At 33.1% G+C, this 23,402-nt stretch overlaps 1 protein-coding gene across 4 annotated transcripts in view; it reads right to left on the bottom strand.

Annotated features, from left to right (window-relative positions):
* Arap2 (ArfGAP with RhoGAP domain, ankyrin repeat and PH domain 2) overlaps nucleotides 1-23,402 on the bottom strand; it is a 206,563-nt gene that overhangs the window by 46,673 nt on the left and 136,488 nt on the right. For 3 of the 4 annotated variants that reach the window (XM_078021176.1, XM_021722720.3, XM_040292551.2), the window contains exons 23-27: nucleotides 22,310-22,457; nucleotides 20,761-20,829; nucleotides 18,232-18,306; nucleotides 15,139-15,256; nucleotides 5,768-5,896 (exon numbers count right to left, since the gene is read on the bottom strand). In XM_078021176.1, coding sequence (XP_077877302.1) covers nucleotides 5,768-5,896; nucleotides 15,139-15,256; nucleotides 18,232-18,306; nucleotides 20,761-20,829; nucleotides 22,310-22,457 — 539 coding nt within the window. The remainder of the gene's footprint in view (nucleotides 1-5,767; nucleotides 5,897-15,138; nucleotides 15,257-18,231; nucleotides 18,307-20,760; nucleotides 20,830-22,309; nucleotides 22,458-23,402) is intronic. The other variant, XM_078021175.1, reaches the window with a different exon arrangement.

The raw sequence follows: 23,402 nt of genomic DNA on the forward strand, positions 1-23,402 counted from the left end.
TTATGAAAATCGAAGGGAGATCAGTAGAGTAGAGGAAGGCTCCAGAAGGAGGGAACAGGACAGAGTAAGAGGAAATACTGGGGAATGATATTGGACAAAGTGTATTGTTATATCATGTGCATATACACATATATACCAGAAATCCCACCATTATGTATAACTATAATGCACCAATCAAAAATAAAGAAAAAGCTTTTAAAATAAATCTTAAAAAGTTCTTCCTAATATAAAATTGGGTATGATTTCCTTTGTTTGGTATTTATTCCATAGAAAATATATATTTCTTTAATTTGGAGGAAGCAGAATTACTAATACATTTTCACTCATTGTTTTACATTCATTCAAAATGAATTTCACAAAAATTTAAATATACAACTGAGAGAACACCAACGTGGACATAATAGCTTCTTGAAACTAAACTATTTCTCCCTTCCATTGTTTTATTAACACACGAAGATTTATATTAGAACACAGTGGTTGAGATTTCCTTAATTCTGTAGTAGATAATAATAAAAATTAAGACTAGTAGATACAATAATATTGGGATACTGCAAGGAATAAATCTATTTCATAGGATATGCCAACTATACTCCCCATCACCACCACATTCCCAGTTGATTTTCCTTTTTGTTATTTTATGGAAGAGGATAAGATTAATAGAGCTAGAGGTTTAATGATAACTTTTGATACATAATTTTCCATAAATAGTTAAATTATAAGTGTAGTTACTACTGAAACATAATTGATTAGAAAAGTGCAAGAGGCTCTTGAATTCTGTCTTCTATACTGAGACAAGAAGAACTGAACAAAGAATCATATTTCCCTGAATAAGAGACATTGAGTATTGAAAGAGATGTCAAGGATAATCTACTTGAATTGTGTTTCGGCACTTGGAACCTCTCCATAAACATCCTGGCCTGAAATACTCATTTATCTCATGCTGTGTTTGTACCCTTGTATTTAAATAGGCTTCATATATTTAGATTTTCTGTTCCTACTGGGTAAAGATAATGCTTAACAATCCTTTAAATTTTCTATCTTGGAATTCTATATGAAACAGAAAGCTAATAAAACTCACCAATTGGTTTTTCCACTAGAGAGTCGCACTATCAGAGAAAAGACATTCACAGTCTATAGTAAATATAAAGGACTGTTATAAATATTCAAGAAAGTACTTTAAGTGGGCTAGATCTTACCTTCAACCTTTTACACATTTTGAATTTAAGAAGATTTAATGGGAAGTGGAGAACAAATAATTTCATGTAGACTATACTTTATGGGCTGCTTTTACTTCTGTCTGAATTTTATTTTATTTTCTTAACTCTATTGACAGTGAAAGTCTTTCCAGGTCTGAATTTTGCCCAAAGCAGTTTTGCATTTTTCATTATTCTAATATAAAATTTAATTCAAAACCATCTGTCATATACAACATCCTATATTTACAAACATGTAGGAATCTTATATTTAAGTTACAAATATATGTTGAAATTATTTCTTCTCTATTTCAGTCATTAAGATTTTATTCTCATGAATGAAATTCTATTTGGACAATTTAAATAATTTTAGTGATTAAAATGAGACTTAAAGTAAAATTATTATGGAACCTTAAGAAAAGCTGTTTATAATTTGTGACTGAAAGTTTGAAACTCAATATAAAAAATTATAGTAAAACATGGACTATGACAAAGTCTAAATAGCAACTTAAATGAAGTTTTATTATTCTTATCTCAATGTCTCAGCTTATAATCTGTAGAGTAGAAATGAAATTTGAGGTCTATTATCTTTCTTTTCAAGTTAATTAACTCCTCATTACAATAATGGCAATGGCACAAAATGTTTCTGAGAAATAAAATGCAGCTTTTGAAAAACACCAAATTGCTTTTTAAGTAGAGACAAAATAAAATTATTTTATTCTCATATATTTCTATAAAAGTAAAGTATGTTATTTCATTAACTTAACTGAATGAGTAGAAATTAAATGTAAGATGATCTTAAAATCTATTCCTACTTATGATGTCTACATTTTAAATGGTTCACATAAAATGAGAGAATTGAAGAACTTAAAATCCCTAAAGTACAGTGAACACCAAGTTCTTGATTTAGAAAGTGTTGCAAGCATTATGTCAAACAGAAGTATAAACTTACAATTTATCCCTAAAAAAATCAGAAAACTGTCAATAAATCAAAGAAATACATATATGTGTCATATATGTATATTTAAAATTTACAGAGAGAAAGTGAGAGAGAGAGAGAGAGAGAGAGAGAGTGTGTGTGTGTGTGTGTGTGTGTGTGCACACGCGCGTGTGTGTGCGTGTGTTTACCATATAGGTATAGTGTAGCATCTTTTATGTTTTGATGTCTATCTGGTTTTTGTTTGGTTTGGTCTTTGTAACTGCTGTTGTTTTGGCATTGGGGTTTGAACCCAGGACCTCTTACATGCTAAGCTCAGCTACCACTGAGCTACATCCCCAGTCTGAACTCTATGTTTTAATACAAGGTAATACATTAGCTATTCATTACTTAGAGAAAATGTGGTTGCATCCAACTACTTTTATATTCAAACTGCTGACTTCTACTTGAACTCTAAGATGGAAGAAAAAAAATCTTAAAAATGGAAAACAGAAATTTTAACATCTTTCCTTTTCTGTTTTGAAGAACAATTATTTCTGAAATCATTTCAGTTTTCCTCCTAGTAAAGTGTCAGAGAAATCACATTTGATTTACTTTCATTACATTCCATTTAGATTCCAATTGTAAGATATAGTGTATATAATAAATGGAACAATAATTCAGGAGTAGCTGATCATTGATTGATTAGCAGACATTCACTAAGACAGACAGACAGTGGAATAAACACTTATCTTACCCAAAATCGAGCACAAAGTATACCCCATAGCAACCATTAATAAGCTCCAAGTTGCTGTGAGACACACAAAATTATGGGGGGGGGATCATGACTTAAGATATTGATTTTTTTAAAAAAAATATGAAAGCTAGGATAATCCTAGCTGAAATAAGACAGATGTGAAAAGAAGGATAATAAAAATGATTATTTTGCTTTGATTATCTGAATATCAGTCAAATAATATTAAATGTTCATAAAATTTTATGGGAGAAAAGTATTTTAAATTGGTAATAGCTGACAATAGGAAATGGCTCAATTAACAAATTTATTATTTTAAAATTCCATTCTTTTTCTTGCATAGAGACTTGATGTACTGATAGAAAGAACTATCAGTAGTATAATACCAGATGCTGCATATTGGATTGGCAAAATTATATAGAGATAGTGTAGAATAGGGATTTGTCATTTATAGCTCCCACTCTGTTAGAAGATTGAAGGAGACCGTAAAAAAAAAAAGCCCAATGAAGAAGTTTTCTGACATTTTACTCTAGGATAATGCTTTATTTAAATATCTGAAATTATATCATGAAGTCTGTCACTTTCTCTCCTCTCCTTGACTTCTCCAGTTTTTATGCAAGATGCTTTGTCTGGCCCTTACAGACCAAATGCTCATCCAACAGAAGGGCTAATTTGTATCACATGTAGAGGATGCAATGGAATATAGCAGTATCACTGTAAAGCCCAATCCAATACTCAGTTTGAAAATAGAACAAAAATACCACATGTCACTGCATGACATAAAGTTTCTTTTTGCCTTTAAACAACATAGAGGTTTTACTCACATATAATTGCTTTAAATCAACTCATGTATAATCCTGTTTTTTTTTCAAGGATTAACAGCACAGAATGATATCCTTGCTTTGGGTTACCCTTAGTCCTACATGACAAAATCTTCCTTTCTATCATTACCTTTTAAGGTCTTATTTATTATAGATTTTTATTCACACAGCCAGCCCTGTAGCATTCAGTTATTATATGTAGGTGTAAATTTCAAACATTTGGCAGTGTGGAGAATCAGGGACATTTTAGAAGAATATTTGAAGAAAAAAGAAAATTTTCTTCAAAAAGAAAAAAATTAGATGGAAAACTAAGTTATCCTCTATGAGAAAATAAACCATGGGAAGTGATCACTTGTGTTTCATAATATTGACAGGATATGGCTCAATACTTTTTCATTACCTTTTTTTGGCAGGGAGGGGCGTGGAAGTGAAGATTGAATCCAAGACCTTACATATGATAGGCAAATGTTCTATAATTGAGAGCTACATCCATAGCCCATTTTTTTTTGTTTTGTTTTTCCTAATGCTTTTTCTTTATCCTGATATTAAAATGGAAGAATAACAGGCTTTGCGAGCTAGAACAGATTTCACAGATTATCTCAATTAAAATTGCCATCTGAATTCTAGGTAATGCCTTGTACAGAAATGCCCTGTGTTTGGCAGGATCTTTAGCAGCATCCCTGGTCTGTATTCACTAAATATAGAAGTTCCAGTTTCCCAAACCCTTTCAAGTTGTGACAGTCAGAAATGGCTGCAGGAATTACCAAATGTCTCTGGATGGCCAAAACATCCCTAGATGAGAACTACCACTGCTCTAAGGCATGGATCCATGATGCACTCTCGTGATTATAGAGACATTATATGGTAATTCCTAAGAATGAATGGGGAGGAAGTATCAAGATTATAGGTAGGAGTAGTAACTCAAAATATAGCAAAGCCCTCTGAAAGGCTAAATTTCGATGGCAAAATAATAATATCTGTTTTATTTGAATGTTCATAAAAACAAAGCATTTTGCAAGAATACTTCCACATAAGTGTAAGATACAAAGAACAGGATCGTCAAATCAGAAATTTACCACATTAGCTTTGGCATAGTTAAAAGCTCACTAATCATAGCTTCTAGTGTATAATTTTTGAACTGAGCAGGTTTATACCATTTTAAAACTGTACAGCACTCCTCATCCTTCATCCTTTTTCTCTTTGTCTATTTGTTTCTCTTAATAATTAGAAGGCAGACCAATCTGTTCTCAAAGCTACTGTTTGGTATGTAAGCAATCTGAAGCAAGTTACTCAAGTTCTCTGATCTTCTCTTTTCTTTAATTGTAAAATCTGTATGACAAGATGACCAACAGGGGAATTTTTAAAAGTTTCAGTAAACCTCAGTGTTTACAGAGCATGAATAATCATATGTAATTAACAAAACAGTAATGGTGATTTTAAATAGAACTTATAAAGTTTGTGGTTAATTTCATTAAAAAACTTAAATCCTTACATATGTTCAGAGATTGTCTTACACAGTTCACTTGTATGAGCTAACTGCTTATTTAACCTTACGTACATTGTGTTCTTCCAGATGAATGGAAAGTATCCTTGCTGAAAGTGTTTAATTCTGTTCTTATTTGTTTTCCAATGTCATGGTGAAAAAGTGAGACTTATACTAAGCACTTGATCTTAGAGCCAATCTTTTGTATATATTTTTTTGGCCAAAAAATTTTCCTAAAGAAAAACATAATTCTTAAAAAAAAGAAGAAGAAAAACATAATTCTAGGAAAGGACTCATCATCAGTCTCACATTTGGAAAACCCATCAGCACAAAAATGGCAAACAACCCTTAAAAACACAAACCATTACTTCCAAAAACTTTTTAAACTTGGTATCGTCAAATTATCAACTGTTACCTTGAGACTACGTGCTAGATGATTTACCCTTATTCATATACTCTTCTTTTCTATGATACCATGTAATCAGATTCTGTGTTTAGCTATTAATTTTTTGCATTTTAAAATACCACTTGTGTCATAATAACTATCCGTTAATGACTTAAACCAGCAACTGTCACTGCAAGTGAAGCAATGGCATATACCTCTGTGGTGTTTAATCACGTCCATGGTTAAGAATTTCTTCACCACAAGATAAGCTGAGCCAGGTTCTGCCAATGAACTCCACCGAAGCACCTGCTCCAACACGTTTTCTGTGTAGTGAAGAGGACGCTCTGCAAACATAAAACCCAAATCAAAATGAAAATAAAAATATGAAAATTGTCATGTGTAACTAATTAAAACAAATTAAAACAGAAAATTATTTTTTCATAAATTAAAAAATAATTTTCAATGATCTGTACACAACATATACATAATTTATCTTATGTATACGTTTACACGATAATAGCATCAGAACTGTATTTGAGACACTGATACCTGAAACACTATTAGCACATAACAAAATTTGTTGTATAAATTATTCTGTGTGGAAACAGTTGTTTTTTATGCAATTATCTTTTAAATTTCATAATTATCTTGCTTTAGATAAAACTTAGTATACTACCATTAGTAGAATGAATATGTATCTTATTGTAACTTCTGTTTAATTCAGGTAATATTCAGGTTTGCTTAGGGAGAGCTATTTGTATATGCAATTAAATAACTTTAAAAGGACTAGAAAAATTCATTTTATCCAATACTAATAAGCATGAATTAATCCTCTGTTTATCCCATTAGATTAGAATATTATAATTTCTGATCAATACAAGTGAACAACGTATAGTTGGTATTTTCACAGCCAATTAATATGAAATTATAAATATTACTACAGAGAATATGTAAAAATAATTAGAAAAATAATATTTAATAATCTCTAACTACTAGTAGAAATATCAATCAGAAACACATTGTTGCAATATTATACATTAAATGTTGATGAAGGAAAATGATTGAGGCCAATAAAAAAGAAATTAAATGACAGCTTTAAGACTTCTCTTTGATGAATCTTTATCTATATATATTTTGTTTTAGAAAAATGTGTCATACATTCTTAGCATCGAGTTTAAAGAAAAGTTTTATAATTACAATCAAAGCTTCACGGAAAGTTTTTTTGATCAAAATATGCCAATCAATTAAGAAATTAAAATGTAACAACAGAGGCATATGCTTGTAAAAAAGACATTCAAACCTTTCAGTACACTAGAAATAGCATATTTGAAATAGGAAGAATAGAACTCTGACATGATGTTGATGATGCTTTACTAACATCATAGCCAGATATAAGTCAACTCAACTCTTTTAGATCCTCCTAAACATACAGCATATAGTACTTAAGTATTTTTTTTAAAGTAGTACTGCTAATGACAAACAAGAAAGAGCATAGAAAAGGCATTGTAATCGTATGTGAAACATGATATTGTAATTGGAAACAAAATTTAAAAGTAAAATGGACTAAATATATCACAAATTATCTTCCCTAATGCCTGTCTGCATTGCTACTAATACGTGATTTTGAGAAATCATCAATAATCTCAGTTTTATAAGAGAACATGTGTTCTGCTTCCAATATAAAGTACCAGATTTTTGATTCTTAGCCAATAAACTAATATCCAGTGCTTCATTCTGTGCCTACTGGAGCAAGCCTAGTTATTATTATAATGATAATTTAAAAAGAAAAACAAAAGTCAAACAAACAAAAACCACCTAAGAGTCATTAGTCTATACACCTTGAGGATTCTATTTACTGTTATATATCCCCTGCATACAGCATAGAACTGAGTACACAAAAGATGCTCAGTAAATATTTTAGGAATAAAATACTTTATGAATTTATTTGATGGGCCATATTTTAAAAGAAAGTATTTGTTATCAGACCAGACCAGAAAAATACACATAATTACTTATAAAACCAGACAAAAGCATTTTGTGCTATATCAATATTGGTGTCCCTTCAAATAATTCTCCAAAAGCTTTGGTGGGCAAAGATGATAATTGCCCATGATTTGCCCAAATTATAACTCAATCACTGATTAACCCATTAGTTAGTTATAATTGGAATTAGAGGTATTCAAATATAAAACTTATTATAGAATAAGCACTCCCTTTATATTTGGCAATACATAATTCTTTATTCTAGGACACTATTATCCCATTAACAATTGTCATTTCTGGAATAATACCCATTTCAATAGTGTGTGTGTGTGTGTGTGTGTTTGTGTGTATATGTGTGTGCATATAATATATATACATAAAGAGAGCTATTTTATATTAGCTACCACTTTAAATTCTCACAATAATACTCTTTGGTACATATTACTACTATTATTCATATTTTACACACAAGAAACCTATCACATATTTCAGCTTTTTCCCCAAAGCCATATTAACAGTTTAGTGAGAAACAGACTTGAACCCCAAACCCATCTGATTTTAAAGCCCCAAATCTTAACTATTACTCTGAATTTTACTTTGATCAAGTATATAAACCTCCACATGATGGTTTCTCACATATAATTTTGGGGAAAACATAATTAGAACTTACTAAGATTGTTTTGAGTACTGGACAAGGTAAAAAATACATAAACAAAGTAAAAAGCACTTGAATTAAAAAATCTTCCTTTAATTTTCTACCATTCCTAAGAAGATGTTAAGGAAACAACCACAAGAGAGTTTCAACACCCTTCCTGTAAGGAAACTGATGGTTGAGCAGTTGGTTTGACAATGTAAAAATAATATTCTTAACTGGAATAGAGTAAGTAGCTTGAAGTAAAACTCACTCTCCTTTGTTACAAGATTAAATTGCTAATGCAACTTCCAAATGTCAGACATTTATGTAAAGAAGGGTCACTAATACATACTATTGCAAGTAAATACAACAGTGATAGACCTACAGTTTTCCTAATTATACTGAAATATATCACAGCAGGTATAGAGTTCATGTAACTTAAATTTAGTTACAAAAATCTAAGTATATTTTTCACATCAGTATCAAAGTATGAAATACATTAGGGGGAAAAAAGCCTTACAAACTCTAGGTCCTAAACACAGAGCTGGAAAACATGATGGGAAGATAAATACATATTAGACTCTCAAATGCATTACTGGCATTAATTAGAAAGGGATAAGGAGTAGGAAAAATGATTGAGTCCTCAAGCATTGTTGGAATATAAATTATTAGACATAAACAAATTTTAATTTATAGTTGCACTTGAAACCATCTGTCATGAGAGATTATATAGTGTGTATGTCACTTGGCATTAGGGCATTACTGAGAAATAAATAGTTCTTCTGGATACTAGAATAAAAATTGCCAAGCCCTCAGTGTACTCCTTTGGAGAAAAGAGGTCACATTGGCAGTTATTTAACTGGGTTAAAGCACAACAGTATGGATTATTTAAAATTCTATGCAAAGAATGAACCTGGCCTCTCTTGTTAAATAAAAATCCATTCATTTTCCATCTGAAATAATATTTTATTTGTTGTCCTTAAGTTTCTGGTAGTAATAACACAGGGCTCCCAGAGACAATTGCTACTTCCCCAATAACCAAATTCTTAGTGCCAAACTTAGAACTGTGAAAGCCTCTCTCTAATGATCTACACCATCAGAGGGGAGCAGTGGTTTATGTACCAATGAGGAGAAGAGCTAGAAAGGATCCTGACTGAAATAAAGAGATCTGTATCATGGCAGCTATGGGAGGAACCAGCAAACATTTCACTATGATCTTACTACGCAGAAAGTAACTGCTTCATAAACTCAAAACTCGCAATAAAGCTCACTGAAATGAGACTCCTTAGGCAGTTCATCTATTTCAAGTCGTGAAAGACCTCAAGGCCCAGAGATTACACTAGTGGACAATAAGGTCAGTTTTAGGATTAAGTATTAAAATCACAGCATACTTTAGAAGAGTAGCTGTTGATAGAGGGGTTATCATCTCTGCTACTCTTGGGACTTGAACATCTCCCAAAGGCTATGTGTTGACAGCTTGGGACAATAGCCTGTGATGATATTGGGAGGTGGTGGAATCTTTAAGGGCTGGGACCCAATGTAAAAAAGTTAAGGCATGGGGTCATACCCCTGAAGAGGATACTGAGATCCTAGAACCTCCTTTCTGCTTTCCAGACACCTTTAAGTTAGCAGCTCTGCCCTACCACATGCTCCCCACCCTCACCACCTGCCCCAAACCAGTGGAGTCAATTGACCATCAACTGAATACCTCTGAAACTGTGAGCCAAAAACAACCTTTTCCTCTTTATATAAGATTTTATCTCAGAGATGGAAAGCGACTAACAAAGAACATTGGAACCAAGAAGTACTATGTCCATAACTAACAATGTGATTCAGGAGCTTTTGGAACTGGTTTGCGGAAAGAGTTTAGAGAAGCTGGCGAGAGAAAGCTTAGAATATTGCAAGCAGAAATTAATGGATGATTCTAATGGAGACTCAGATGGACAGGAATATAGAGAGTAAATTTAAGATGGAAATGAGATATTTATTGGTAACTGGACTAGAGGCTATTCATGTTACATTCTGACAAAGAGCTTTACATTTTGCCCATGTGCTGAGACTTTGCAAGAAGCTGAGTTGAAAGGTGACGAACTAATTAATCTAGTGGAAGAAATTTTAAGGCAGCATAGCACCAAGGCAGTGTGGCTTGGGAATTGGTGGATGCTTTGAGCTAGATTTTCAGTGAAAACTGGAAGCAAAAAGCAGAGAAAAGACTGGAAAAAACTTGCAGTTTGGCCTAAAAGGAGTGAGTTAAAAGGTATAGTCAAGGAAGTTATGAAGATTAAAGCCATCAATAAAAACTAAGAACCATGTACCAGGAGAATAAGAAAGATGCTTGGAGGACATCAGAGGAATGGTAAGGTCTCACCGCATGATCAAAGGTACATACAAAAAGGTAAACTTTTACTCTGATCACACAGGGCTGCCAGCTAGTAATTTGCTTAGGATCATTTATGTTAAGCTACCAAGAAGGCCACTGTAGCTGGTTCACAGAGGTATTGATACAGTTCATGTCAGTGGAAGACTTTGGCATTGTCCACCTGGTGCTGATTTTGCAGGCATGCAGAAAACAAAAGTTAGTTACAGGGTCCTGGAGCCTTCCACTGAGATTTCAAAGGAAAGCCTGAGTGTCCAGGGAGTGTGTGGTGTATCTGGAGTCCATGCCAGCTGACCTGACAGGATGATGCACAAAACTGTGAGACTGAAGGTGAAGTTACAACGGAGACCCCAGGAAGTTACAGATGACAGAATATGTAGCGACTGCTAAGGAAGGCTACCACAGGCCCAGAGTGACAGGGGCAAGCATCCATAGACAGATACCTCTGAAACTGTAAGCCAAAATAAAGTTTTCCTCCTTAGAAGTTGATTTATCTAAGGTATCTGTCATAGCTACAGAAAGCTGACAAACATGCTTTGCTACGAAGGGTTTGATCTTGTTCTAATAATTGGTGGAAGTGAGTCAAAGATGCTTGACATTCTTCAAGAAAAATCTGTGCTCTATCCAGAACAAATTTCACATGTCACACCAGGCATTCATTTAAAGGGAAATCCTATTTATAAACTAATTGAACCTAGAATCTAATATTATTTTGTATGTTATATGGTTGAGTATTATGTATAAAATCAAGATGTAAAAGTTACCTAAATATTTTACATGATTATAACAAACTATTTTCCCATGAATCTGATTACTACAGAGAGACTGTGCTTTGTTTTAGGAAAAGCTTTTTCTAAAAACTGTTCTCCATTTCAACAATGATAATGCTACTAACATTGTTTGAGTCACAAATTGACATACTTACATCATCTATATTTTTAAATTTCACATCAATTGAATTCAATTTATAGGTTTAAGAATCTATTTTTATCATCTTTAACCAAAGACACATATAATTACAGGCAGTTACATGGCATAATGCATACTTTCTGCATATTTATTTTTATATTATAATGAGATGTTATACTAATTTTTTAAATAATTATAATACATTATCTCAGGATAATATAGGAACAATATGGAATAGTTAGTGCACAAAAGAAGTATTCAATGTAATGTGACAGAAAACTACTACTTTAAAATTTATAGGAAAATAAATAAAATAATAAAATAAAACATAGTATTCTGGTTTATTATCATTAATTAATTTATTCATTTTTGGTTATGTGATTACTTGGAGGATTTATTTTACATTGGAAAACTCACTAACTCCCTGATGACATTCTTCCTACCAATTAACAGTCTTGTGACTACCTAGTCCTTTATGTTCTTCTTCCTTTAATATTTCACTTTATCTTCTTTGCATGATACTTGAAATAAAGATTTTTAACATTTCAGAAGGTCAGACGATTCACACAGGCTCCATCTTCTTCAGTCTACCAACACAATCACAGGGCTTTTTCTTATTTCCCTACCACTGCTCCTTTAGAAGCAGTGAAAAGAATTATTTATGTTTTTTTTCTTCTGGCCATTTCTGTATGTACTGTTAAGCAAACATTAAGGCCATGTCAAATTTAAATTCTTAATACCAAATATTTTCTCTCTTGATGCACATGGATAGTTCTTCTTTGGCTTAGACATTCATAAATCAAAATGACTTGATGTGTCCTGGTCTTTTTATACTTAATTAAAATAACATTTTCCTATTTTTTTTAATTAGAAAAAATAGCAATGATTTCTAAAGATCCAATCCAATTTTAGTGTTTGTGAGGTGCTGTTTATCACATGCAATTTAATAATCAGCCATTTTTAGGATGAGAATCCCTTGATTTTCTGAAAGGAATATCAAAAATTGTATTTCCAGGTAGAATGTGATTCTGCTTAGCTATAGATCCTTCCTATCCTCATGCATTCTGCCTGTTCCACTCAGTTGGGTCAGAGCTAAAGACAGAGCTCTAAGCTATGACAGAGGGACATAATTTAATCTGACTCAAATCTTGAGAGACTAAGTGTGGTAGGGACTGGATGTTTACCCTAAAATACATCACTCCGCATTCTGCAGTAAATATCTTCAAAAACAACAGAAATAGAATAGCATGCAGGTAAGAATCAACTATCCAATCCCTAACCAGGGCTTAGAACTCTCAATCTAAGTGGTTCCCAATCTACAAGCAGGGATCACTTTCTATGTGACTTCCATATTTGTATAAATCTGAATAAGGAGCCACAAAACACAAATCATTTATTATTTGTTTTTCCAGCTCAGTTAAAGAGACTTTAATGGGGTCTAGTCTACAACAGTGCATAATCCAAGAAGCCGTATGAGATATGAAGATCTAAAACATATGATCAATGCCCCAAAAAACATATGGTCTGGGGTAGAACTATACACACACACACACACACACACACACACACACACACACACACACACACACAATTACTATTCTATAAGGCAGGCTGCATATAGTACTATAAATCTACAAGCAAATGATCAGAAAGCAGTCAGTGTAAACTATGTTCATCTGAATATCATCAGAGGAAGGGGCACTTGAGCTGGAGCTTCAAAGATGGATAGGCAATGAGAAAAATCATGACAAAGAGTTTTAAATAGTGGGATAATACAATACAATTGGAGATTTAGAAATACAATTCTGGAAATAATGCCAACAGTTATCTTTCAATACCCTTCCCTCCCTCCCCCCAAAAAAAGATAAGACCAGTAATCCCATTCCTCATCACATATTTTTTTTTGTAAAGAAAAAGAGAAAAAAAAACAAAAGATTCCACCATTCCTGCATCACACAGTCATATGCCACAAGTTTATTTATTCAACAGATTTTAACAAGTATATATGGTTGTTATGTACTAGGCATGTGCTAGACAAGAGAGACCAAAAAAAGAAATGACAGAATCCCTACTTCCTTCCAAGAAGCCCCGGTCAAGACAGATACGTATAAATCCAAGTGCTCAGCACTATAAGAAGAGAGGAGACAACAAAGGCAATTGGGTGGGCCACAGGGTGGAAGACCTTGAGAAATCCAAGTCCCCACGTGTCAGTCAAGTGCAAGGTGTCTATTCAAAACATGTAATATGAGAAAGCTAGCAAAGGAAACTAGAGAAGAGAAAAACTGGATGTTTAAAAGATGGACAGAGGAAGAATACAAAATTAGACAAAATGACTAGAGAACCCAGGAGGGAATCTAGATAGCATGGAAAAGGAAGATCATCAGAGAAAGGAAAATGGAAAGGTCATTAGCAATCAATGCCACAGAAAGGACAGGTAACGTAAGGCCTGGAGCAAATCAGTGGGGCTTGACAGCTGGGAGGTTACAGGAATCATCTGCCAGAGGAGTTCTGTTCAGAGGGAGAACTAAGCCCCACTAGAGGAGATACTGAGAACTCATTTCCTGGACCTTGGCAATGTATACTAAAAAAATAACAATACAATACAAATACAAATTTTAAAGAACTGCTCATGGTAAAAAGAAAGAAATAAAAATATCAAGATGGACTAAACGAATGAAAGACAAAGTACTTAATAATCCTATTTCATTCTAACACTAGTTGCAGTCCTCCTAACAATGCACCACGGGGTATTTCAACATTGAATTTTAATTTTTCCTTGAGTTTGTGGATGGCAAGGTTTTCCTTTTGGCAGTTTGACAGCTATAGCTGAAAGGGTCCCAAGACCTTAGTAGGTATCAACTAGACAGATGGTCAAAGTACAAAGACATTCTGCCTGATATTATTTTTTCCTAGAGGTCTTTAAAACCAAATGGTGTCATTAGAATGTTAAGCTTATTCAGTATTTGACTACTGGGTCAGTCAAGGTGTTTTAAAATGTCTTTTTACCCTTCAGTTTCTTTGGAACGAAAGATGACAAAATATTTGATATACTAAAGATAGAGCAAAATTAAAACGTCAAAAGAGAAGCTTCTGCTAGGCTTAAAATAAAACTATTTTTAGAATAAGTCATCTTTTAAATTAGCATTCTCTTTTTGTGTTAAATGAGTGGCATATATGAATAAGTGGATGGTGTTAGTGACATTTACAACATTGTTATGGATCAAAGTTCTTGTTCTTATAAAGAAGGGCCTATTTCATGGGCTGGAGTTCTGGCTCAGTAGTAGAGCACTTGCCTAGCATGTGCAAGGCCCTGGGTTCGATCCTCAGCACCACATAAAAATAAATAAATAAAATAAAGGTATTGTGTCCAACTACAACTAAAAAATAATATATTTTTTTAAAAAAAGAAAGGCCTATTTCATAAGGCAGCAACAGAGATGACTAATGCATTACACTGTATTTTCATAGTCAACAAAATAATCTAATTATATGGAAGAATAAAATCATGTGAGAGTAAACTCAAGTGGTAACAACGTATGTCAAGACATGACTAAGGCAGGAGGGAATTCATGATGAGAGGTTAATCTTCAGAAAAACATAAAATGTTTCTTTGACTTGTTGCCAAAGAAAGGATTTCTTCATCTAAAGGTAATTCAATAGTCTTTAGCAACAAAATCACTTACCTAGCTCTTCATTTTCAATGACTTCAAATGTGGCCCAAATGTCACCTTTTGTGGGAATAATATTTTTTATTGCTAATATATCATTAGTTAATTCCTCTGCTTCCATCACAGGAGATATCTGTAAGAAGAGCAACATTTATTCAAAAGATCTTTCAGATACAGAAGCAGTCTTATGATAGGACAATACTACCTCCACCTAACAATACCTCAAGTCTTCTCCCAGTGTGGATAAAACTAGCTTCTTCAAGCATAGCAAAAACAGCACGTTCAGCTCTTCTCCATAAAACAGAATACATTTCAATGTAAAGGCAAAGGGAAATTACAATATAGATATCATCAAGAAGAATTATTTTGTTCATTTACTGAGCAATTAGATGACTCAGAAGGGAGGAATAACCTAGTCACTCACAGACAGGCTTTCAACACATGACAAATCCAACCATCTCCTAGGAGTAAAACTTTTCGCTTGTCAGTTCTCTAATCAAGAGGATAGAGTGACTTGTTTATTCAGCCTGGGCCCTAAATTATACACAGTTGACTGACTACTGTTTGTCATGCCAAGAAGCCCCAGGGTTTTGGTAGTTTGTGGTGCACCCTGCCATGCCAAGTGACAGATGGTAGGACACCAAAGTATTTAAGAGCCAGGATTTCAGGGTATAGGGCAGAATCTGCAGTGCCAGCCTGGGGCCCCGGCTTCACAAGAGTCCCAAAGCCGGAGGCCATTGGCTGAGCACATTGCCTCTTCTGGGACTTTCAGGGTTTCTGATTTGTTTCTTCTTGTTTTTGTTTTTGCCAGTCTTAAGTAGATACTGGCCAAAAGCAAGCTGACTTCTTCAGTTAGACTTCTGATGTAAAGTTAAACAAATAAAAGATATATAAACATTAGAATACTGCAACTGCAACTTAGCTTACATGTTTCCATAAAAGTAAATCCCTATTTAAATATTTCTTAGAAAAGGAATGTGTTCATTTGCATTTTTCCTTCGCTTTACTATTCATAAGCCTAGAACACATACATAAATAACAAAAACATCCTATACCACAGGTAACTCACAGTGTCTACCTTTTGTACATCATGGAATTTAGAGCTTGCTTTAGGGAATATGTTGATTATACAATGGAATCCACTCTGTTCTATTTTAAAGCTCAATGAAAAAGTGAGAAAAGTGGAAGAGTTTCGAGCAACAAAAATATCAGCTGAATTGTCTTCATGATGTTTTTGATCTGCATTGACCTAACCATTTTAAGAAGTATCATCCTTTATTAAATAATGATTACTGAGAAACCAAACCTGAGAAATAGGCAGCAGGGAGTGCCTCAGTTTGAAGCAGAAGGACTACATCCATAGGCCCTGCTCCAGGAGAGAGACCCAGGGCCCCTTTTAAAAACACCTAGAACTCCACACTTCAGAAAGCATTATTCTGTGTATTAGACTTATCAATATAATGAACATCAGGTATAGATTATGATGACCAAGTTTGTATTGTGGCCTAAATTTCTAGTTTCCATTGTTATGAATAAGATATCACTTGTTTCATCTATCTCTATAGGGTGAGGTAATTACCAGGAGAGATAAAATGTAACTAAATAATTTTATAGTCTTAAGTACTAAGTCAAATGCTATTGATTTTTTTTTGTACAGTTTTTATGTTTTTTTTTGAGAGCATCTAGATCTTCTACAGGTAAAATTGTGAAGTCTTAAATATAAATACAATTAAATACAATTAAGATAATGTGACAACTTTCCTCAATTGTAAAAATTGGGTTTATAAGTAAAATTTAAATACACTATGAAAGTGTCTGTGTATAGGTAGAGTTAAATCATGTTCTGTAAATATCTCTTCCAGCGTTAATAATGGACTTGTGCTGATTGGTCTGTACTAGTTTCTCAAATCCCTTATGATCAAAATCATACACTCAGACTAAGAATCATAATATAGCTAAGGACTGGCAGGGCAAATGTTTCACAAAGCATTTGATGTTATAGCTGATGACTATAGCATTTAGCTCTATGTTTTAAGAAAGGTAATTCCATATAGTCATAATACATAATTATTAAAAATACCTACAGTAAGAAATATAAGACAGGTATGGTGGTGCACACCTGTAATCCCAGTGGTTCAGGAGGCTGAGGCAGAAGGATCGAGAGTTCAAAGCCAGCCTCAGCAAAAGCAAGGTGCTTAAACAACTCAGTGAGACCCTGTCTCTAAATAAAATATAAAATAGGGCTGGGGTTGAGGTTCAGTAGCCAAGTACCCCTGAGTTCAATCCCCAATACTGCTCCCTCGCCCCCTCCCCCAAAATACAACATATTTAACATAACTAAAGTTTTGAGATATCTAATTCTGTGAAGGTTTAATTTTGCACTTCAAAAATGTGAAAAAGGTAATGTTGAATTTGTTACATGGCAGAATATGTATTCCATATACAGAAAAAGTAGTATTACCAAGTAGGAACATAAAATATCACTGTTACTATACCTAAGGCAGACTAATTACTGAATAGAGTAGCATGAGAGGGAACCATTTTTAATTCAGCAAAAATGATCAATAGCCTCAAGGAAAAAAAGTTACCCAATATTTAAGTACATTGGAAGATGGAATGCTAAAGGGTGAGAAATCAGGAATAACAATGATACTAGCACCAGTAGTCACAACTATTTATCAAACACTACACGAACAATTTGCTACACTGTCCTACGTGCATTAGCTTAATGAGTCCTCACAGCAAGGATATGATGTAAATATTATCTTTCCTCATTTTATAAGTGAGGACACTGAAACAGAGACAGAGTAGATAAGTTGCCTAACGTAAGGAAGTTAAAAAGAGAAAAGCAAGCCTCTGTGCTCAAGTCATTTTCTAGAACCTACAGAAAATCCTAACTCTAACCTAAAGCACATAAAATGTGCTTTCCAAATGACTAAAACATAAAATTCCCAGAGGATATTGTTATGCAAAGTCAATCTTGTCATCAGTCACTGTTTGAACTAGAGAAGTAAAGGAAATGAGAAACACTGGAAAATTCAAAATATGTGAAAGTACTGCCAACATTCATGCTTTCCAACGGCGCTCTACATCCTCTCGAGGACTCACCCGAATTATAATACTACAGTCGGGTTCCTTCCTTTCCACATACACTTCAATTAACAAATCTCCAGCCTGGGAAACCTAGAAAGGGCAGATGTGAAAACAGCACATATGTCACAAAAATTTACATAGGACATGTGAGGCACTTGTAAAATCCTATTCATATTTCTCAATATGTTATAGCAATGAATTAGCGCAATCCCCTGTTCACAAGCATGATGTTCTTATTTCAAGGTATGGTTGATTAAACATAAGGAGTCTATACAAATTTATAATCAGTAGCAACTATCACAATGGGATTTGTCTCTTAAGAGTTTAGTGTTCTCAAACACCCTTCTTTTTAAAACGAAATAGTAAATCTGGCCATACTGGAAATAAGCTGCCTTTGACAAGAGAAATACAGGAACCTCATCATCTACAGTAACAGGATAAACAAAATGAGGAGTGAAAGTGAGCCACATGCATTTTTTTTCTCAATATTGTGTGCATAATAGTAATATTTAAAAGATAAAATAGTTCTTGCTATGTTTTCAAAAAGATGATATATTTGAATGAGGATAAATTAGGTCAGAGCAGTAGTAAAACTACAAATAGAAAAAGTAACTTTAGTAAGAAGAATAAAGTAAAAGTGATAGAATTAGGCAGAAAATGAAGGTAAGTTTTCATTTTAATTATCTTCAGGCAATTATTTAAGAACAATTATTTAGGTCATTATGTTCCAGAAGACTGATTAAAGAAGATACAAGTCAAAAAATATAAACCATAGATACGGCTATGTACATCAACAAAATAAAATGAAGAAGGTTAACAAAGAATGGAATGAATCCATGAAAAATATTTTCAGTAGCTTTTGTCAGAAATTCACTTTAGTTCCATAACCACTCAAAAATAATATTCATAACTCAATATTTTTTAAATGATCACAAAGGACAAACAATCATTCTGAAGGCAAATTTGTCTCTGCATAAAATCTAATGAGTAAATTTGTGAGGGAAACATTTAAAAATGTACTTTGAAGAAGTATTCCTAATTATTCTGTCACCACAGGCATAGAAAAGATTATTTTCAAATTTTATTTCTCACTTTTGATGCTACACACAAATTCTAGGAAGAAAAAGAGTTGACATTTTTTGCTTTTCACTATGTATGCATAAACAAGTCTCCAGGAAGGACACATTTTAAAAATTTGAAAAGCAAACACAGAGTACTCAGAGTAAAGCCAGAAAAAAAAATAGCTAAGAAATTCAAATAAGAGTAGAATATAGGGATTCAAATAAGAGTAGAATATAGAGACTGCCAGAAAAATACTCCAGAGGAGAGTTTTGGATGGATTTAAAAAATACTCAAGCAAAATAAGTAGTTTTTTCAAACTGTCCTCCTTTTCTCTTTCAACTACTATAGTTTATACACAATTATTTTCTTATTTCTACTTATACTAATTTTTAAAGCAGTTATTTCTTTATTATAAATATAAAATACAAAAAGACAAAAAGATATTTGTCCTTTATCTAATAATTATATACATAATGCTGCCAATGATTACCTCTCAGGCTCACACAACCCTTTATTTTAGGACTTAAACATCCCCCTGGAAGTAAGAAACAAACAAACAAACAAAAAAACTGATGTGAACCAAGCAGTGTTAAAGCTAATACCACTGGAAGCTACAGTAATGATTTTGGGTCAAAATGGAGGAAATAATTAGTTCAGTAATTAATATACCAGCATTAGTAGTGGAGATTTACACACCCCCATCTCCTTCCAATGGATAACTCCTCTGATTAGTAATGGAAACTTCAGGACCAAGGCAAATTTAGGTTCTACAGGAGGAAGTATTTGCCTCATTATCCAAGTGAAACCATAAACAGAGCACATCTGACCCATTTCTGTTATTTACACTGGAACTCTGAATCCACTATGATTCCTAGTTACTAGAGGATGACTAAGGATTGCCTGTAAGAAGGTACAGTAAGTACTCCTTAAATAAGACAGAGTAACTTGGAAAGGCACAGTGCACCCTGAGCACATAAATCCAACATCACATGACTGAGGAAAGCAAGACAGGATTTAGAAAGCTTACTTAAGACAAAAATTAATGTGTTACAGACATCATATTAGAAAGTGTCTCATTAATATAGTCATCTCAAAGCATGCAGAGCAAAAGCATAAAAGAAATAATTTATATTTTCAAAATCATTATGGAAAGAATCATTACTCTCTCTGAATTTGCAATTTATTCTGGTATTTCTTTGGCTTTAAATGCTTCCTTTGAAATCCACTGGCATTTTTAACAGTGTTTTTAAAATCAATAAATAAAACTGATTTCCTCTTTATGTTAAAAATTATATTCACATATTTTGCATCTATGTATCAGGTTGAAAAACTATCACCATTGTTTTATCAAGATTCTTTATCCCCATTACTTCTACTTTGTTTCCAAAAGAAATTTAAAAATACACAAAACAAATCTCTTTGTTTACAATAGAAGCTTTTGCTTTTGTTTAATTCTTTAAAGATCTAACTATTACTACTCACTTGAGTGTCTTTCCACTTGGTAATAAAGCTATTTTCTATGTCCATTTGTTTGACTTGGTCTTCTTTAACCTGTTTAAAATATAATTTTGGACATTCTAATAATGTAGAGTACAAGGAGCGATGGTACTCATCCTCACAAAACTCTTCAGAAATTTAAATACCAACAAGTTGAAAATAAATGAGAATGGCCATCTTAATCAGCATGGCCAACAGAGTCTCATAAATTCAGAAGACATTTTGATGATTCCTTCTGGCTTCAGATTCCACCCACAGAAGCCCTCATTGTTAAGGAGGTTTACAGAGCAAAGGGGCTGATGTCTTCTTTCTGAAAATTCTTGTAGGTTGAGAAACAAAGACTTGTTTCTCAAATCCAAATGTTCATTAAGTGCTCATTAAATCTTTAACCTCTAGGATGAGTGGAGTTTAACATAACTACAATGATAACAATTTAGCTTCTATTAATGGATTGGTATAAAACTAGAAAATAAAGAGAGCATGTAAAGCCACACAATTTTTTTTCTAATTTTTCAATCAGCATCAGACTTTTGCAAAGAAGTTGCCATTGATCAAAAACAGTGGACACACAAAGGGAGAAAAAAAGAGGAGATCAAAGAGCAAAGAAAATTCAATAACTCTGGTGTCCATTCCTCTATGAATTAATATAGAAACTGGGTTATTTTATTAAAATAGTTCCTTTCTCTTTTCTAAGGAATCTTGTGGTAAGTTATTTTTAATACAAATATAACAACTACATAAATGACAACCTATCACACCACCCACCTTGGTTTCACCTACTATATCCACACCCCAGAAAACAACTGAGTCTTATCAACACCATTTGATAAAATGCTCAAAAAGATTACAGAGATGTTAGAATTACACAAGGGAACTGGATATTTAACCCATACTTACCCTATTCAAATCCTGGCCATATTTTCTTTTATTTTTATTTATTTGATCCTTCCTATTCTAGCAGTTGACTGATCAAACATGAAAACACTAACTTCATGAAATACCAAGTTGAAGAGATAAATAATTAAACAGTGATAACTTAGCAAAAAAAATTGTGGAATAATAATAGTATTTCAGAATTTTGTTGCTGTTGTTGTTGAAGGAATCATTACAACAATTTTTTAGAAACCCTAAAATGCTTTCAGTTGCAGAATTTAACAGTCCAGTGTTTATTACTGAATGTTAAATTCAGAACTTCACACCTCTAAGTAGACATACTTAATGCATACACATACTGAGGAAAAAACACATGTACACACACAAAAACCCCTAGAATAGGACTATTCTGTTCAACAGACACCAGATGGTAAAAAAGGCTTAAAAGCAGCCAAATTTAAATGAATGCTATTGCTTAGAAATGCTATTGCTTAGAAAGCTAGTTTTATATAAAAACTGAAAGAAAATATAGCTATCCTATATTTTCCCTGTTTCTAAATATCCATAAAGACCTGAATAATAGCATCCTAAAACATGCAATATTCTTTGCAAACAGTAACATCAACTCCATTTAAACAAGGGCAGGATATAAAATATTTACCTCAAATATTTCAACATAATTATTAATTAGGTCCTCAATTACATTCACTTCTTCACTTGTTTGTCCCTTAGTTTGAAACAAACAGGATGAAAAGACCAAAGCCAAATTATGGGCATTCATGTGATTGATTTCTGAGCACTTTTGAACCCTGTGAGAGAAAAGCATAGCTCATTAAGGGACACTTCTGTTTGAAAACTGCATGGAACTGCAAGTCAAAATCCTCATTTATAATATTTAAACATGTACATTTTGAAATTGCTTAATACAAAAAGCACAGTGGTGGTTTAAAGGAAAGCACACGGTTCTTCTCCCAAGTATCTTGCAGTCAAGTTAAGAACATAAGTAAAACTACTGTTAAGAGATCAGCACAAGTAACAGAGCAGCACTTAATGCTGACTTAGAGGACGAATTGACCACGTCCACATAGTTCCAGATAATGAAATGACCTAAGGCCAAAGCAAAAAAAGGGCATGCAGAATGGTAGAAAATGAACGGTGAAGCTACAGCATAAATGAAAAAAAGAAAGGGCAGGAGGCAGGTAGGAGCAAGACAGGAGGGTAGACTGTAAGGCATGCAGTGGAGTTTTCCAAATTCCAGGTTCCAGTCTAGGCTACATTTTTTTTTTTAATTTCTTACATACATGACAATAGTGGAATGCATTACATTCATAATTATCTATTCACAGCATAATTTTTTGTAACTCTGTATATAAAGTATGTTCATGCCAAATTATGCCATTATACATGAGTGCTCTTATTTTTATTTATTTATTTATTTTTTGCAGTACAATTCCAGGTCCAGCTTGGCTAAGAAGAGGACTAGAACATGGCAGAATCAGAGAAACACTAGAATTGGGGGACAGTATAATTCTGTTTGTCTTGAACTATAAATTTAATGGTTGGTTAAGTATGTAAGTTAACTATAGCTATTTTAAAAATATATTCTTTTGGGGAGTAGATGGGCATATGTTTATAAATATATTTTGATATTTGTATTACTAATCATTAAAAATCTCTCTCATTCAAAAGAGAATAGTTATTCTTACGTAGCCCTAAAAAATAAAGACATATTATTATTGCAAAAAAAAAAATAG

This window comes from Ictidomys tridecemlineatus, chromosome 9 (genome assembly GCF_052094955.1).
Source record: "Ictidomys tridecemlineatus isolate mIctTri1 chromosome 9, mIctTri1.hap1, whole genome shotgun sequence".
Classification (NCBI taxonomy): domain Eukaryota; kingdom Metazoa; phylum Chordata; class Mammalia; order Rodentia; family Sciuridae; genus Ictidomys; species Ictidomys tridecemlineatus.